The sequence below is a fragment of the Gymnogyps californianus genome, chromosome Z (genome assembly GCF_018139145.2).
Source record: "Gymnogyps californianus isolate 813 chromosome Z, ASM1813914v2, whole genome shotgun sequence".
In the NCBI taxonomy this organism is placed as follows: domain Eukaryota; kingdom Metazoa; phylum Chordata; class Aves; order Accipitriformes; family Cathartidae; genus Gymnogyps; species Gymnogyps californianus.
In genome coordinates, this window is record NC_059500.1 from 10957862 (window position 1) to 10976035 (window position 18174).

The following is an 18174-nucleotide window of genomic DNA, read 5'->3' on the forward strand; positions in this document are numbered from 1 at the left end:
TAGCTGACAGCCTGATTGTTCCATGAAATTTGTTTGGAACAAGAAATTGACTTGCAAGTCAGTTTGCATTGTAGGTGCTGTAGAGTTTCAGCTTGTAATTTGCCTGACAGTAAAATTTCATAGTCCTCTGTCTTTTCAGCTGCCTGTCCTATTTGCTCAGCAGAAAATAAAATGTTGGAAGTGATATGTTTATGTTTAATCTGCAGCTGGCAGAGGAGGAATGATGCTGTGAGGACTCAGTGCAGGGGTAGCACAGATTTGAAAAATAGGACAGTAAAGGCTTCTGCAGCTACGTCATGATAGTTTTGCTGGCTAGAGCTGTATTTGCATTTGAACATCCTTTTTGTTCACTTAAGTTCCAACCATATCCATTCACCTCAGTCTTTACCTCTGCCCTGTACCAGTGCTTTTTTCTTTTTTGCCTCTGTAGTCCTTTACAGCCAGCTCAGTGATCCTCCTCCACTGAAGGAGGGTTCTCCTTGGTCTCTGTCTAATTTCAGCTTGCAACAGGTCACTTTAGTCTTTGGGGGAATGATTTCCTCCTTGTAGGATATCTTAAGACCTGTAGTCCCTTCAAAAGCCCTGGGTCTCCTTGCTGCCTGTGGATCTGGCCTGCAGTGCTGCAGTGTGGAGAAGAGACACTCCTGATCGCATGCACAAGGACTCCTCTCGGCCTGGCTGTCAGGAATGCTGCTGTGCCAGGGAGGTTTTGCTTTGCTTCTTGTTTAGTTGTCGGGGCAGCTGCATGCTGGCACTTAAAATAGGGACTCTTCCATTCTTTTTATAAAGACAGATGGTCCTCAGCCCTTGTGCTTGAGCTGCTGACAGAAGATTTCGGTCTCATCTGTTTCCTTGAAATGATCTTCTGCTAGCTTACTGAGAAAACAGATGTTACTGCTTCCCCCGCTCCCCCCCCCATTCTCTTGATCTTGTAGGAGTTGCAACTTCTACCTCTTTGCAGATGTTAAAAAAATTTTTTTTTGTTCCTTCCTGGGTTTGGGGAGGAGACTTGCTGGCTAGAGGAAGGTGAATTTGTTACAACACTCCAGCAGCTTCATAGAGTGATAATAGGAGCCTTGTGTTTTAAGTTACAGCAGTATATCCTGCGTTTCACGCTTGCGATCTCATTCCTATTGATGATAATGCTGTCTTTTGGAAGAAAGATCAAAAAATTGTAACAAATCAGTAACCAGTTCAGTCAACATTTGTACAGCTTTGTAAAGATTTTCTGGAAGACCTAAGTGGCTTAACAGAAAGTCGTGGGCAGGACAGGTTAGCCTGTGTCAAGATGTCCTATGGATACTCCCATCGAGTTTACCCTGGAACAGTAGTCTCAAGCTTTCAAAGAACTTGTTTTTTACTTTGTAGCTTGTTTCTTGTGCTTTCAGGTGTGCAGCCTGTTTATTTATATGCAACTGCCATGGTGTGGCTTGACCCAAGCTTATAACTTGTGCTTTGCCTAGACTTTCCTTTCTGCAGTATTAACTGTAATTGGTCTTGGGTTCTGTTGTATGTGCTTGGTGGTTTTGTTCTGTTGACACATTGTCTACAACAATGGGGTCCCTGTGCATGACCGGAACTCTAGGTTTAACAAGAATAATAACAAGAATTGGCCAGATCTTTTTGCCCTTTGATTAACTAGTGGAGATACGGAACATCATGGTCTGAATGCAGATCACAGCAAGCATATTTTCAAAAGTTAGCAGCCCCACAGCCGCACACCTTTGCTGTCAAAGCAGAAAGGGCAAGGAATGACTTGGAGTTTCTAACCTTCCGTTTCACCTTTGGAGATGTTCTAGCCTCTATTTGAAACACAGCGTGAAGCAAAGGAAATCTTAATTGCTTAATTGCCTCTGTCTTTGATAGGAGTGGTCTCCACATAATTGTGGAGGCTAGTACTGGAAGCTATCAGGCTGGTTTCTGCCATCAACAGTTTGCTCAGTTGGTGTTAAAAATGCAAGATGGATCTGTGATGAGTGCTGTTGAGATGGAAGTACTTTAAGAATTGTGTGCAGCATTTTTTTACAAGCCCAGTAGGGAATGTTCAGAAAAAGTTGCTTTCTTGCTACAGGAATTTTGAGTTTCAACCAGTTTCTCTCTTTTCCTTTCCTTTTTTTTTTTTTTTTTTTTTTTTTTTTTAAACTGCAGATCAACTTGAACGTGTGTTCTTGCGTCTTGGCCATGCAGAAACAGATGAACAGTTACAGAACATTATTTCCAAATTCCTACCCCCTGTTCTCCTCAAGCTGTCCAGCACACAGGAAGGAGTTCGTAAAAAGGTAAGGGTGCAATTTACCGTAATGGTATGTTGTCCCAATCAGGGAGAAGGAAAAGCCCCTGATGTATCATGATTTGCTATACTTGGATGTCCTCTGTGGAGAAATTTACTCTTTGAAGAAAAGTTGTCATGAGCCCGATAGAGAATGGGTTTATTACAACCGTTAGAGCTTAAAGAAAACAGCCATTGCTTGTATCAGCAAGGTCTTTTGCAGATGTGTGGCTTTTGCAGATGTGTGGAGGCTGCGTTTGTTTGCACTTGAGGCCAGCTAGCTATGAGTTAGCCTGAAACCAAGACTTACTGTAATAGGGGCAGTTGCCGTGGCTTCCATGTTAGGGCTGTTGTGCATCCACCTGACTTAAGGCACATGTGGAGCAAGCTTGCTTCTATGTGCGAAAGACCATGAAGACATACTTATTGATGTCATTCACTTGTCTCGTAGCAGGAATAGGAGCAAGGACCAAAATATTTTGAGATGGAATTTGATACCTACCTGAAGGAATTCAGTTCCCTGGTACAGAAGGCAGCTTTATCACAGAATTCATTCAGGTACATATTACATTCCACCTCCAAAACTGCTTGGTCCTTGCTCCTCTGCCTGTAACCAGGCAAGGACCAAACAGTTTTGGAGGTGGAATGTAATATGTACCTGGGGAATTCAGTTCCCTGTATTAGGTTACAGGATAAAAGCTCATCTGCACACTCGCAAAGGAGCACAGAGACACAATAGCAAGTGCAGAAACCTGTGTAACGCCCTGCCTCAGCTACTCCGAGGCCCATCGTAGGAGCCATCAGCCCATCAAAGGCCCATCTCCACAAGCCCAGGGGAACACAGAAGCACCATGGCAGGCAGGAGCCCAAGTTAAGGACTCAGAGGAAGGGGCACCCTGTCCAGGTCCCTCCCAGGGCTGTCTCGGGAGACCCTTAGACCCCCTGTCCAGGCGTGAAACCCGTCAAGATGAGTCAATGCCAGAACACCTTTCGGACTGAGAGGGTGCTACCTAGGGGTAGTGGACACAGTGGGAAGCAAGGGAATAGCATTTTGTGGTTGCACAAGCCTTCTAATGGGATGTTTAGTGGAGGAACCAAAGGCAGGGAAAGGGATGGACCTAGGTGATTTGGAGAGGAGCAACTGTGGGTCTGAAGCTCACTGGTGAATGTGTGCCTCTCCTGGTTGGACCTGGGGATGTGGAGCTGTGGCAGCCTTCTCTCTGCTGGGCTACTGGGCCTGGCCCTGGTTCCCTGACAGCATGTACTGGTCGTTCCCCCTATTCCTGTGGCCAGGCAAGGACCAAACAGTGTTGAAGATGGAATTTAATATGAACATGAAGGAATTCAGTGATGTAGATGCCTTCTGTAGCAGGGAGCTGAACTCTGTTTACTAGCAGGTTTTTCTTCCCAGGCTTGTGTTCTTGCACAAGTTGTGTGCAACAGCAGTTGTGGGATTGCATGAGGGGATCGCTACGCCTCATGTTAACAGCAGAAGAGATCTGACCTGGTCTGGATTCAGGCAGAGGAACACCTGCTTGTGTTTCCTGTTCTGCCAGGAGGATGTGACCAGAAGAGGCAAATGGGGTAGCAGCAGCTGAATACAAGAGATTTGAGCAGCTGGATCAGAAAGCAAAGGATGAATTCCAGTCCCTGCAGCTGTTCATCAAAAGGAGCTGCCTCGTGATAGAGGTGGACCAGAACCTTTCTGAGCAGAGTGCAGACGGACTGTTGGGGGGTGGTGGTGGAAAAGAAGCTTTTTATAATCCCCTCTTTGTCTTGTAGAAATAGGGAAATGATCATGCCTTCACTGGATTTATGGGTAGGTTTCAGAACCTGCAAGTAACTAGAACACAGATTTTTCTAAAAGTTCGGCACAAAACATGGTCCTGGCAGTGATTACGTGAAAGTGGATCCATAGATGTGAAGCCGTTCCACTGTGCTGAAGGATGGATATTCCAACTGAGATGGAGGGTTCTTCTGAATACCTGCTTATCATGTGCACTTGAAGCTGTGAAGAAAGGCATCCAACTAGCTAGTGAAATTTCTTAGGGTATTTTTATATGGTATTTTTTCCATAAACTGGAATGAGTTGTCTGGTTTTTTGGAGTGTTATGAGATTCAAGAAAGGAGGAGGACTACTCCTTTGAAAATTAAATTTTAAGAGGCCTCTCAAAATCACACAGCATTCTTATGGTATATTGTAGTTTTTGTGTTAGAATGAATAATGAAATAAAACTCACTTCTTCTTCCTTCTATGTGTTTAAACTATAGATTTTTATCTATACAAGATGATGATAATATTATAAGCAATTACAGCACTTCCCTGTACTTCTTGGTATTTGTCAAATGCATTGCAGTCAAGGAAATTACCCTGAACTCTGCTCTTGCCATACCAGTGAAGGGAAGTTGACTCTCTCAGTATTCTGTTTTCATGATAAATTCACCATGTAAGGAGGCTGTCTATGTGTTGATTTTTTTGGTGCTTTTTACATAGCAAAATAATTTATCAGTGAGACAGAGGGGAGGGGAAGACTGTCAGGTTTTTTATTCTAATGATCATCAGTGAAGATTTACTGTGGAGTGTATAAGCTGCAGGTAAATCTACTCAACATGCACATTGCCTTTTTCTGCTACTTACATCAGAACTCAGCTTTTCAATGTTCTACTTGCTCTTAACTTTGCCGTTAATGTGATGGGAAATGTCTTAGGAAATCTGATGCATTTTCAAATGCTAATGACTTAAACACAAATATCTAGCTTTCCAGTGCTAATTTTGCCTGGTGGATGACAAAGAATGTGCCTATTGTTCTACTCCAGCCTCAAAATCATGTTAATGCAATGTAAGTAAAACAAAAGCATATGCTTTTTTTACACGAGCACTCAGGCGATTGGAAAGCTAATCTAATAAATGCTAATAAAGTAGATGAAATAGAATGAAAGAGGAGGACAAACTCTTTATTTACCCAGAGACTGACTATAGGCAGTGACAAAACTCTTCCATCCCATGTCATGTCTCTCTCTTGCGATTGTTGTCGCGGTTAAAAAAATAAACCAACAATGACAACAAAAAAAAGTGTGCCAACATAGTTAATTGTGGTTTGAAAACTTACACCATTTTAATTGAATTGACAGTGTAGCTTTTGATAGTATAGGTGTACAAGCAAAAAAGAACATCTGTGTGTTGCCAGTATGCTGCTGAAGTGTAGATCAATACAGTTGTTCAAGGACTTCGTTTCACCCAACTTTAGAAGCACAGCATAGTTCATTCAGTGCACCAGTTGGATTGACTACACTCTAATTTTACTCTGACTCCCCAGACTAACTTTCTTCTCAAGCTTGTACTGCTAGAATGGAAAGTGGAAATTAAAATTCCATTTTTCTTCCTGCTGCCTTAACATATTGCTTTGTTGGTCTTATCCCTACCCTTAATTTTGTGACTGTCAGGTCAATATTACTGCAACATTCAGTAATTTAAACTCATTGTCCTCATACATTTTCAGACCTAGGATGTAGTTAGCTATGTGGATAAGCTTGCAATGCCTATACCTTCTTAATCCATTTACTCTGAAAAGGTAATCCCTCTTCAGGCCACGGTCTGACAGGTGAGTTAAATTCAACTCTAGGGTGTCTTCTACCAAATCAGTTACCCTAGCAGTGTCACACAAAGAACTAATCCAGGGTAAATTCACTCTGCTGGTTCAGATGTGCTCCAGGAAGTATTGATACACTGGCAGCATTTGTGCCACACTGGATACTGTGTCACTTTATGCAGCCCGTGTGAAGCCAGCAAAAACATAAGAAGCAGTCATAGTCAGAAGTGCAGACATTTGCCTGATTCAGATCAGATGAGTACTGCTGGATGGGATCCTTAGTGCACTGATTTGATATTAATGATTAGAGAAGCAGGACATAAGGTAAACCCTCACACATACCCAAATCCAGCCGCGTCTTTTTTCACCAACCACTGTGGGTAATTTGAATGGGTTCCTCAAACTCTGTTGTAGTCGTATGTTTCTCTTCCTTCACAAAAAAGTATGTGCAGACAGTTTTTTTCCTCTCTAAGATAATAGGAATTTGTGACTGTTGTTATTATAATTTTGCAGCAGCAAAATTTGATAGCTGTCAGCATTACCTTGTCAGCTTATTTCTGGTCTCAGTCACATGCTTGTTGTCAGCTATGCAGTTTCTGTGGATTATATCTGGACATCGTTTTGTTTGATACCTACTCATGGAGTGGATGCAAAGATGATGTCTTAGCTCATATGCAGCTCAGCAAGCATAAGGTTCTGCAGTTTCCATGACAAACTTCAGTGACAGCAATTTAGCTGCTTTTTCACCATACTATGACCAAGGTAATGAGCCATCAAAAGCACAGGAGAGCGTGCCCACCCTGGCTTTTTGACTTGAATTAATTGAAGTCAACATGCATCTAGGACTGGCTCTGTCTGGTTTTACTGGAGCTGAGCTGACTCCATTTAATGTCACTTACATTTTTGCACCACCTTGCTTGAGAATCTGATAGGGTTTGTGAGTGAGATGCAGATGTTCAGTGTGATTTCTCAGAATGTCTTGTTCCAGAGTGGAGATTGTCTGTAGTTTTTCAAGTTCCTCCATTCAGTTATGGTATCTCATTTAGTGGATTTACGAATGACACTTTGCTGATGCTGTGCCAAGCAACTACTTCGTGGGATTGTAGAATCATGGGATAATGCAGCTTGGAGGGGACCTCAGAAGGTCTCCAGACCAACCTCCTGCTGGGAGGGTTTTTCAAGATGGGTCTTGAAAAACCTCCAAGGATAGAGGCTACACAAAGTCTCTGGGCTCCTGCTCCACTACTTGAGAGTCCTTATGAGGAAGTACCACTCTGCACCTCTCTTGTTTCAATGCACTCTGGCCTCTGCTCAGCTCACTGTCCACCAGAGCCCAGGGCTGTCCCCCCAGAGCTGCTGCCTGGCCCCATTGGCATTGCTGCCGGGGCTCTGCCTGCCCAGGGCAGGGCTGCACATTGCTCCTGCCTGACATTCCCAGGGCTCCTGTTGGTTCTCCTCTTGCCTGAAGGATTTCAGTTCTGTATTGTTCCACTCCAAACATAGTTGTCATACACTTATTTGGTAACTTTATTATGGGTGGGGTTTTTTCTTTTTTTTTTCCCCCCTGTGTCATGAATTGGAGTTACTCTACAGCCACAAGATAGAGCAGCAATGCAGATTTCCAATCCAGGCTCAGCTTTGAGGGATAGTAACCAACTGTGTAGGAAGAACTGGTCATCCTCAGTTATCATTTCTTCCTGACATTTGTGTTGATGGAGGTTATTGGTTGTGGCATGGTTTGGCCAAAAAAACCATTTTTATGTGTTTGTCTTAACAGTGACTTGAGACAAGTCAGAGTGGTTTCAAGATAATACAATAAATGATGGCTGCCGTTTTCTTAGATATTAAATAATCAGGAAGCTCAGGCCTGATTTGTTTACAGTAGGCCTGCCTAGTGGACTGAGGGTGATGTGTGGAGTCCAAAGTAGTAAAATTAATGGTGGTTCTTTCAAATTTTTTGTTTTCTTCCTGTCAGGTCATGGAGCTGCTGGTTCATCTGAATAAGCGCATCAAAAGTCGTCCAAAAATTCAGCTTCCAGTAGAGACATTGCTAGTTCAATATCAAGATCCTTCTGCAGTGTCTTTTGTCACCGTAAGTGTCTGTTCTTCCAAGAATAGTTGCTGATTTACTTGTAACAAGCAGAATATTCTTTAAAGCTTCTGCGTTTAGTTCTGTCAGTTTTCCTAGCAAGTATTTTTAAACTAAACTTTATAGTCTGCTGTGGGTGAAACTTAGTTTCATAAAGCAGCTACACTATTGATACTGTTCAAATCACTGATAATTACTTTTGATATTTCATGAATGCATGAATTGTCGTTGCTTGTATTGTAGAGGGTCTGTTCATTGTTAGAAGCTCCATTTTGCAAGCAGCTACCAATCCTTATCCCGATAAGTGCAGGATCAGGGTCTTAGAACATCGTGCAGGATCAGAGTCTTACTTAAAACATCTGTATTTCTCTGAACACATGAGAACCCATATTTTTTATGTGTTTTCAGGGTCAGGACCTTAGCTGAGCAAGAAAAGATGAAAAAAAACTTATTTTATAGATGGGAAAACTTTACTAGATGGTCTCGTTCAATGTAGTTTAAAAAGTGAAAATACTTTTAAAATGTTTTTTTGAAACTATGAAGACAATTTTCATTTCAACTGTGGTAGATCTATTGCAAATCACCATCATGAAAAAAGTGATAAAATCAGACGGAAACTTTCTGTCCTCCTTATTTGACTGTTCAGTCATATGTAGCATAAATGGAAAACATAGCATCTTAGAAACTGATGGAGAAATATTTAGACTTTAAACAGCAGTAACTTAGAAGTAATCTCAGATTGTCTTTCAGCAAGTGGGATTATCTGGAGTTCACTTTTTAGAAATGGCCGAGGGCTTCTAGAGTGTGTGTGTGTTCTGTAGTGCAGTAAAAGAACTATCTTGTTTGAAGACAAACTTGACATAAACTGTGCTTTTGGCTGGACATGTCAAAAATCTGTTTTCATTCATGTATCTGAGTGATCCATGTTGTTTTGTGCCATGAGGCTTCATAAAATTTTAACAAGTGCCATCAACAAAGAAGGGTAATTCTTCCCACTTCAACACTTCTTTCAACCAGGTCACTGAACACGTAACTCTTATCTCTACAGTTCCTGGCTGGATTTGGATGAACATGATAGCAGTTAGATAGTCCAGTATTCAGTATTGCTCTGCTGTGCTGTCCTGTCACTGGGCTCTGTTTGGATTGCATTTGCAGCTTTTAATTCTGGTGATTTAGAAACACATTTTCGAGGTTTAGAAACCTTGCCTATGCTGCTGACTTTGTATTTATTCAATATTGCTTTCTATTTTATTTCAGAAATAGGTATGAGAGAACATTACATTTGCTTTCCCTGATGCTGTTGCTCTGGTAAAGCTGCTTTTGGTGAAATTGACAGCAAATAAAGGAAGCTAGAGAGGGTTTTTTGCATTGTTGTTTTTCTCCTTTTAAAGTGGAGGCTCAGCAAGACCTACTCAGAAGAGCTTTTCTGAGAAGGTCTTGCTGAGCCTCCCCTTTAATAGCTGTCAGTCTGATGAGCCTTAGAATTAAGAAATTGGTCTTCCAAAACATATGTTGTTTCCAACACGCAATTATGTAACACAACATACAAGAAGAGTTTAAAGAACAGATATTTCTTTTGCACTGTTGCAATACTGTGTGCTTTTTCTACTCCTTTAGAATTTTACCATAATTTATGTTAAGATGGGATACCCCCGTCTGCCTGTGGAAAAACAATGTGAATTGGCTCCAACTCTTCTCACTGCAATGGAAGGGAAACCTCAACCGCAGCAAGACAGGTATAACTACTTATTCTTGGAGTGAATTCTGTTGGTATCATTTCAGTAAAATAATTTGTATCAGTTGTTAAAAGATTTTTTTTTTCCTTGGTGATATTTTCATTGCTTACGGTGTTCTTGGCTTGTACAATTTGGATCAGCAGTTCAGTAGTTTGACTGGTACAAAGAATTCGTATAGTCTCATGTTGTAATAATATACAGGATCTGCAGCAGCAGACTCCCTGTATGATGAGAGGCCTGCCTTATGATGGATATGCCTGTCCATATCCCTCATCTATCTTCAGCAAATTCTGGTTTCCAGGTTAAGACCAAACCTTCGGTAAATATCCTCTGTCCAGCAACAGGAACATCATTAATGTCTCAGATTGCCCACTCTAAATTGTGAGATAACCAAAATTCCTACTCACTTGAAACACTAAGTTGTAGTAAATAAAAAAAGACTGACGTTGGGAACTGCTGTGTACTAAGAACTTCTAGAAAACTGTTAATTAGGGACCTGCTTCTTATTTACATTGAGATGGGTTTCCACCATGCTGGCACTGGAAAATGGTATTAAAATCTTATCTTCATTCACTCTACATCACTGTGACAGTGTAAAGGTATTTTTAAGATGACCTTACTGAAAGGTCTTGCAGTAAAATCTTGCTTCCGTTCATGAGATCAGTGTGAAAATACTTGATTGTCTTCTCTGGGACCATGGTTTTGCCCTGTCTGAAAACCAAGTACATGAGTGAAGAGAGCTTTGGGAAATCGGGCTATACTGGTATATAATCAATATATTTGTCTGTGTGCACTCTTTGGTGAAGCTGAACGTTGTTGATCAACTTCTGCTCTAGGCAGACTCAGATATAAAACTTTAAATTTCTTTTGGTTGAGATAGTCCTAGACTGTATTTTGTGTCATAATTACAAAACATTAAAAGTCTGGACAAAGGCAGTGACTTTATCTCTCCAGATGTGTGTGTGTGCATGCACACAGACATGTTCTATTTTAAGCTCAAATCCTAATTTGTCTTCTGCCTTCCATTTTTAAGTGCATCAAGTGGCAAATAGAGGCCACTGGATTGTGAATCAGTTTAACTTTTGTTAAGATTTTTTTTGTTGTTAAGGACCAGGTTTGTTGTTAAAGGTTTCTCTCTTGAATGTTAAGAATAATCAGGTGTGTTTTTTTTTTAAATGGTTGCAGTAAATATAATTGTTTTTCAGCCTAATGCATCTTCTAATACCAACCCTTTTTCACATGAAATACCCTGCTGAACCACTGAAAGCAGCAGTTTCTCCATTTAATCTTGCTGAAAAACCAAAGACTGTACAGCTGCTTTTGGACTTTATGTTGGATGTTCTTCTTATGCCTTATGGGTAAGTAAGAGTTAATACCAATCTTGTCTAGTATTGATCTGTTCTTTATGTGTGAAACATTACAAACTGCACACTTGGAAACTCATTTAAAATACGCTGTTACTTCCTAGCTCAAATGAAGCCAGTTACATGTTTCAGTAAGATATAAAGCAGGGTCCTAATTTTAAGAACAGGTTCACCATCTTCCTTATTTAACAAAAGGTCTTTTTTCTACTTAGGTGTTATGCTATTCTGTCCTTGACCTCTTTTGGGATAAAAGTGAAGCTATGAGATATGTGAGCTATCTGTTAAATAACCAAACCTTTAAAATAGAAGCCAGATCAAAATGTGTGCTCATCTTCCTGCAGTTGAGTTTTAAGGCTCATTCCTCCAAGGTCATAAGCAAGCGTAATCTCTGAAAACTAGTGCTTTCCAGAAATGAACCTTTAATAACAAGATTTGTCTTTCATCTATCTTCTAATGAAAAATGTTTTAACTGTAATGGTGTGTCTTGGTGTGAGCACTGTTTCTGAGAGCAAGAATGATTTACAGAGCAACTTGAATTTACTGATCACTGCTTGTAGGAATCTTCTAGTGTCTAAAATCAATACTTTCTCAAAATCTATTTTCCGCTAACTTTTTTAGTGTCTTTGTATTGCTAGGGGAGCTTTAGCTTTGAAAGAAAATAGAAATAATTTTAACAGTGGAACACTTCTTTTTTCTGACAGTTCATTGATTCCTGTAGGATTTTTCTGGGCACCTAACTCTTGCTCACCCAAGTGAATTAACCTAAAGGAATGACTTTTAAAATAATGAGCATGTGCTTTGCTGGAGGCCATGCTCCCATCAGATGTTTTGGGGGCCACTTCCTTACCATTTGAATGTGTAGAGTCTTGCAGCTTATAGTTGAAAATACCTAGCCTGCTCCTCTGTTCACAGCTCACACTCTTCAGTTTGCCCAGGTTTATGCTCTTAGCTTCACCCCCACACTTCTGTGGCTGTAGCTTCAGCAGTTGAAGTCCGTGAGCTTTGCAATGAGACTTCACTTCCTTCCATGCTTTTGTACTCTGGCCAAGCGTGATGATTTTTAAATACTCAGAGAGACCATGAGGGTAGGGGTGAAGGTTTCATTTTCTTTCCAGCAGGTGCTCAGAGTGTCTTCAGCTAGCCTATGGCTCTGGATGTCTGTCTCTTAAAGTCTTGCTCCCTGGGGTGAGACCATTTTGCAGCTGTTTACAGCTAGTTTATGCCTGGTAGAACTTGCTCTGTCATTGCCCAATTGTGAATTAGCCTTGCCAGTCTGCATGTAGTAAAACAACCAGAAAGCCTAACTGTAGGGCTTAAAGCTCATGATCAAGTGTTTGAAGTTTTAACTAACGAGACTTGGGATGAATGTTTATCCTTATTGTTGAGACTGTTTACTTCCTTTTGTGCTGAATGCAGAACAGATTATGGCTGTCTGGAGCAAAATAATTCTTATTCGTCTCTGCACTACAATTTTGATGCCTTCATGTGTTGACCAGCTTCCAAGGATACAGGGAGAGGTGGAGTGGCTTTTGTGAGAGTATGGAGATGTGCACAGGGCAGCTAGACTAGCCAGTCTCCAAAAAGACTAAGATCTGTAAACGTAACCTTTATGGTTTTTGCTTTCCTTCCCTGCCCGGCACTAAAACTGCCATTTTCCAAGACATTATCTTATTTATTTTTTATATCAAGGATTATTTCCTGCCACTTCATTGTGTTGCATATGCTTCATTATTTCCCTTGTTAGGTTTGCATTTTTCATAGAAATCATACAAATGTTGTTAAAGCTTTTAGTACAAGTTTCTCGATGTAGTACTGTCTGAGTGTTCACTTCTAATACAAAAGAGATCATTCTTTCTGGTTCGTAACCTGAGATAACTCTTTTCAGAAATGCCAGTGGACCCTTCTGTTTCCTAACTGAGGTTTGTTTTCAGTTATAATGAGATCGTTATGGCTCTTGCAGGATATGCTGGGATAACTGGTCGCTGAGTCTAAACTGAGTAAAATTCTGTCTTATGAGTCATGGGATTAATTAAAGAAGAATATGTGAAGTTGGACAGGTTATGTTTATTTCTCCGTTCCAGCATCTAATGCAGCTAGCAATGTGGATTGGTAAAGCCTCTAATGAAACTCCTTTCCCACCTGCTTAGGTTTGTATTGAATGAATCTCAGAGTCGACAAAACATGCCCTCAGCCCAGGGTTCTTCATCGAGTAGTGTAGGAGGCCCTGGAATCCCTCAGCCGCCTCCAGGAATGAGCTTTTATGCAGCCAAAAGGGTAATTGGAGATAGCCCATGGACACCAGAGCTGCTAGAACAGGTACTTGCGGGGCTGGTCCTCAGTGAACCGGGGGTGGTAACAAGGGTGGCTACAGACAGAGGAACGGAAGGCCAGAGGGAAAATACATAACTAATTCTGACCAGGTCTTTAGTTGCCCTGAGGGAATTAATGAGGGACTTTGCATGATGCCTTAAGGAACTTTGCAAAGGCGAGATGGGTTGGGAGGTGCCAGCAGTTCTCAGAGCTGGTTAGGAAGCAACCACAACTGCAGCCTACTCTTGGTTTTCCTCCTAAAGACAGTAAGGTTGCAAAACTCTCTTATGTTGATGAAGCGTCCCTTTTTAGCAGAGTAGTAGCAGAGTATCCCTAATGTAATGCTGATACGTTGCCGCAGGTGAATGCTTTGACAGGAGGCAAGAGGAGGGTGCTGCTAAAGAGATGGAGAGCATGTGAACTCCTCCTTAGCAAGCAGAAGCCATTGTTTCAGACAGCTGAACTGCAACAGTTATTGTAACATATGCTTTCTTGTCAGTAACACTGCCTTTACTCTCCCCGCTGTTGAACAGTGTAAGCTGGGGATAGTGAAGTTTATTGAAGCTGAGCAAGTGCCAGAACTTGAAGCTGTTGTACACCTGGTTGTAGCCTCCAGTGATACAAGACACAGTGTTGCCACTGCAGCAGACCTTGAACTAAAGAGCAAACAAAGGTACAAGTTTGGATGTTTGGAAAAGATGGTGCTAGTGTTCCTAACAAAGCTAGCTGCAATTAAGGTAGTGCTCCAGAGAGACTGTGCTCTGAAAGGGGGAAGGCTGCAGTCCCCCATGTACCTGTGAAGCTGCCATGTATTCATATGGGGCTGGGAATGGTGTGGCTCACAGTCTTGCAGCTGGGAACATCACTTGGCTCCAGAGCTGACAGCTTTAGCTGTCCATTTTCAATCATCTTTTGTATTGCTTTTGAGCCATTTTCTTACTCCTTGGTTTCCAAATTGCCCTCTGTGGATTATTGATGGTCAATAAGGCCTTAGTAAGTGATTCAACTTCTAAGTTGACCAGTAAGCTCGTCAACTTACCTATATTGTCTTTCCCAGAAAAGTATATTTTCGTTTAATTTATTAAGGGAGTAAACAGACTGTAATTGTGAAGTGGACCATAGTCTAGGAAGTTTGGCAGCCACCATTTTCTGCATTATTAAAGCTTTTGCTCATCTGCACTCCGCCTTCCATCATCTAAAGACAATGCTTCTGTCTTTAACCCATCAAGAGGCCAGAGTTAATTGCTGTTGGTACTATTTGCTGAGTCATTGATCGTGTGAAATTTGCTGACTCATGTAGGAGATTTGGAGCAAGAGAGGCCAAAATGTGTAGGTGGCTTCTGTATTACTAGAAGTTTAGGACTATTTAACATGGAGTCAGATACGTAATGTGAAACCTCCTCCATTTGAGTCTATTCATATGCCTCAATCGTGGCAGGGGAGATGATTCTAGTAAGTGACGACAGCCTGGTTGAGGAAGGCAGTCTGTCCTTTGCTGCTTATTTCATCTTTCCCTTTGTGTTGGTATTCTTTGCCTGGAGAGCAAAATACATCTGTGGACAAAATGCATGTTAATATGCAATGTTAAATGTCTTTTATGAGAAATATATGCTGCTTCACAGCTTGCTTGTTTGGAAATCAGTTACTTTACTGAAAGAAAGAGATGGTTCTGTCTCCTCCACTTTTTTTGAAGCATGCATGCTTAACTTTTTGTTTTGTGGGGTGTTTTTTGGGTATGTGGGTGTTCCAAACAGTCTCATCAATAGCTAGCATTAGGTGGTTATTGTGGGCGGATGGGTTTGTCTGAGAGACCAAGATGAAACAGTCCTAGAATTAAAAACTACCCTCTTCTCTGTTGAAATGTCAAAGCACTGAGGTTGAAGAATGTGGAGAAATTTGTTAACAGATGACTATTCTGTATTCAGTTGGTAGACTACCATGGTTTATAGGTCTTGTTTCAGTGGAAGAGAAGGGAAGCATGCAGGTTTCTCACAAATTATTTGGAATTATATTGTCAGAATTTGTAGGTGAAATTTGTAATCACTTCACATTTTTCATGATTATATATTACGTGTATGTGGGAGGAGTGATTAGAAGTCAAAACAGATGTATTAAAACTCTGGGAAGAATACGAATATGATGTGAAATGCTGTAAAACACGTATTTAAAAAGTAATCAGAGGTCAGAATCATAACATGTTGGTGTTCAATGTGCTTTTTTTCTTTAGTTTAATTGACTGGAACAATCCTGCTATCATCAACAAAATGTATAAAGTGTATCTTGGGGATATACCACTGAAAACCAAGGAGGTAAGATTTGCCTTCAGAGTTGCATACCTGCTTGATTTCTGAAGCTGTAATTTTAGTTGCCTTATTTTATTTGGAGAAGACATATATCCATTTCTTAAATCTATCACTGCCTTTAATCTCTGCTTGCACTGAACATTGTTGCTATTGAATAATTTTTTTCTCTGTCCCAGTGTGTTCTGATTTGCAGTAGCAGGTAATTTAGCTAACTTAAAAGTACTGCTGTCCAAAGATGCACTGTATTATTTCAACTCTGTTTCTGACAGGGATCTGTCCTGAAACCAGAAATGAAACGAGAGTCAGTCAGTACCCGTGTTAAATTAAAGATAGTTCCTCATCTTCTGCGATCCAGGCAAGCTGCAGAAACGTTCCCAGCTAACATTCAGGTAATGCTTATGTTCCAAAGCTGCTCTTCCTAATGAGCTTGATAATAAAGTTCCTCCAGTACTTAAGGGAGGGAAGCACTGTTACTGATGATAATGTTTAAAGAAGAAGGGAAGGTAGAAAACCTTTGAAGGTGAAGCCAGGCACTCTCTGATCTGCTCTTTATTCCTTTTGGCCAGGTGGTTTATGATGGACTCTTTGGTGCAAACACAAATGCAAAACTGAGAAGTCTGTCCTTGCAGTTTGTGCATCATATTTGTATCATGTAAGTAATTCAGAGTGAGCGCCATGTTTTTTAGCTATTTGCCTAGAAGCCACTCTGTTTACGAAATATATAACTGAACTAAGGGCAAAGAAAGAGTACTAAAACTCATAGAAAGTAGAGTGATACTGAGTGATACTGAGAGAAGATACTTTTATGGGATGCAAAAGATAATATTTTGTTTGTTGGTGTCTCTAATTGCAGTTGTCCAGAAAGTAAAATAAAGCCATTAGGCCCAATGCTTCTAAATGGACTTACAAAGCTGATCAATGAATACAAGGAGGTAAGCGGCAAGGTTCTTTACTATAGAGCTATAATTCTTCATATGAATACAAGCAAAAGACAATTACCTTTATGATGGAAACTGATAAATCTCTTTTTTGCAGACAATCTCTGTTGCCTGAGATGGCTATCAAAGGATACTTTTTAAGAAATTTTGTTGGAAGCAAAGCAAATACTTTAAAAGGCTATATAAACTGTTTTATTTGTTTAACAGCTATGGATAGGTGCTTGGATGCTATTTGCAAAGTCTCAGGAAATAATAGTGTTGGTAATCCAAAGGGTGAGGCCAGAGTAGCATCTAGCTGCTGTTACTCATTACTCTGGAGCACACAGGGACCTCAGCTCCAGGTGTATACCCCATTGTGATAAGCAGCTGTATAGGCCTGCTTGTAATACCTTCCATCATGTCTGTCCAAGGATGGTATTGCTATGGGAAGAGTGTTGCAAACAGAACTGCAAATGCCAGTCTGGCCTGAAGAGGTCTTTCTAGTGCCATTTCAGAAGGCAAATTCCCCATGGTACTCCTACATGTTTCTTACGAAGGGCTGATGTTGTAGACCACCTCTTCTGCAGCTTTGATCCTTTTGCTGTTTCGTTTGAACTGTTGGATGTGACCTTCTGGCCTGAGTTGGTGTTTGAATGCGTGGGCCTCCCCTGCCATTGGGAAGGGCATGAAAAAGGAGTGTTCAGGAGGAAGTAAGCCCATATATAAATGTGCTGCATTGGTCATCTGCAGGATGAATTGTGCAAACAGCTTCCATTGTGTAAAGCTGCTGTTTAGGGCCAGTGGAAGGTTTCTGTCCCTTTGCTACTGTTTCATGTACTTGCTGAGTTTCCTTAGCTGTCTCTCTTGAAATAAAATGCGATTAGCTGAGACCAGAAGGGAGATTTCCATTTTGTCACCATTTGTAATTTTCTGTTTCTTGTGGCACAGCATGCTCCCTCTGTTCGTATGTAATGCTTTTATTCTTGGATACAATTATTTTGTGTTCCAGAATTCTTTGTCCATGAAAGCCTATTTGAGCACTTTGGAGACAGGATGTAAAGTAAATGTTTAATTATAAAAGATATGCCTTCATGTATTTCTGGTTTTGCTGAATTTTATTTATTGTTTTGTCATTCAAGGATTCAAAACTGCTGTCAATGGCTTATTCAGCGGTTGGAAAGCTCTCCAGGTAACTAAAGCACCATTTAAGCAATGGGACATTGAATAATTTTTCCAGAGTAATCTGTTAATTTATCAGCAGCAAGCTTTATGCCACCTGCCAATTTTGCAATTGAGTGTACAGTGCAGAGAAAAGCATTCTTCTTGTGACATCTCCAGAGGTGTAAAAAGAAATATGTTTTTAGCTGGTAGCTTCTGTAGCAGTGATTAATGGCAGCTCATGAATTATGCACAGAATTTAAGAAATGGTTCCACTTGCTGGATTTCCAGAAACATTAATTTAAGGAATGTACAGCAAAGACCAGAGGGCATGAAGCTAGACAAGTGGCATGTTCAGTGGTATCCTGGTGATCTAAGTGATTGTCCATAGAATATCTCACTTTCCAAACTGTGTTGAGGAGGGGTGTGCTGCTCCAT

The 18174-nt window shown here is 40.8% G+C and overlaps 1 protein-coding gene across 2 annotated transcripts in view; it reads left to right on the forward strand.

The window, feature by feature from the left end:
* Positions 1–18174, forward strand: part of ECPAS (Ecm29 proteasome adaptor and scaffold) — a 65495-nt gene that overhangs the window by 7313 nt on the left and 40008 nt on the right. For both annotated transcript variants that reach the window (XM_050912626.1, XM_050912625.1), the window contains exons 2-12: positions 2149–2279; positions 7835–7951; positions 9566–9684; positions 10890–11042; positions 13196–13364; positions 13892–14031; positions 15586–15667; positions 15931–16050; positions 16228–16313; positions 16515–16593; positions 17718–17767. In XM_050912626.1, the coding sequence (XP_050768583.1) occupies positions 2149–2279; positions 7835–7951; positions 9566–9684; positions 10890–11042; positions 13196–13364; positions 13892–14031; positions 15586–15667; positions 15931–16050; positions 16228–16313; positions 16515–16593; positions 17718–17767 (1246 nt within the window). The remainder of the gene's footprint in view (positions 1–2148; positions 2280–7834; positions 7952–9565; positions 9685–10889; positions 11043–13195; positions 13365–13891; positions 14032–15585; positions 15668–15930; positions 16051–16227; positions 16314–16514; positions 16594–17717; positions 17768–18174) is intronic.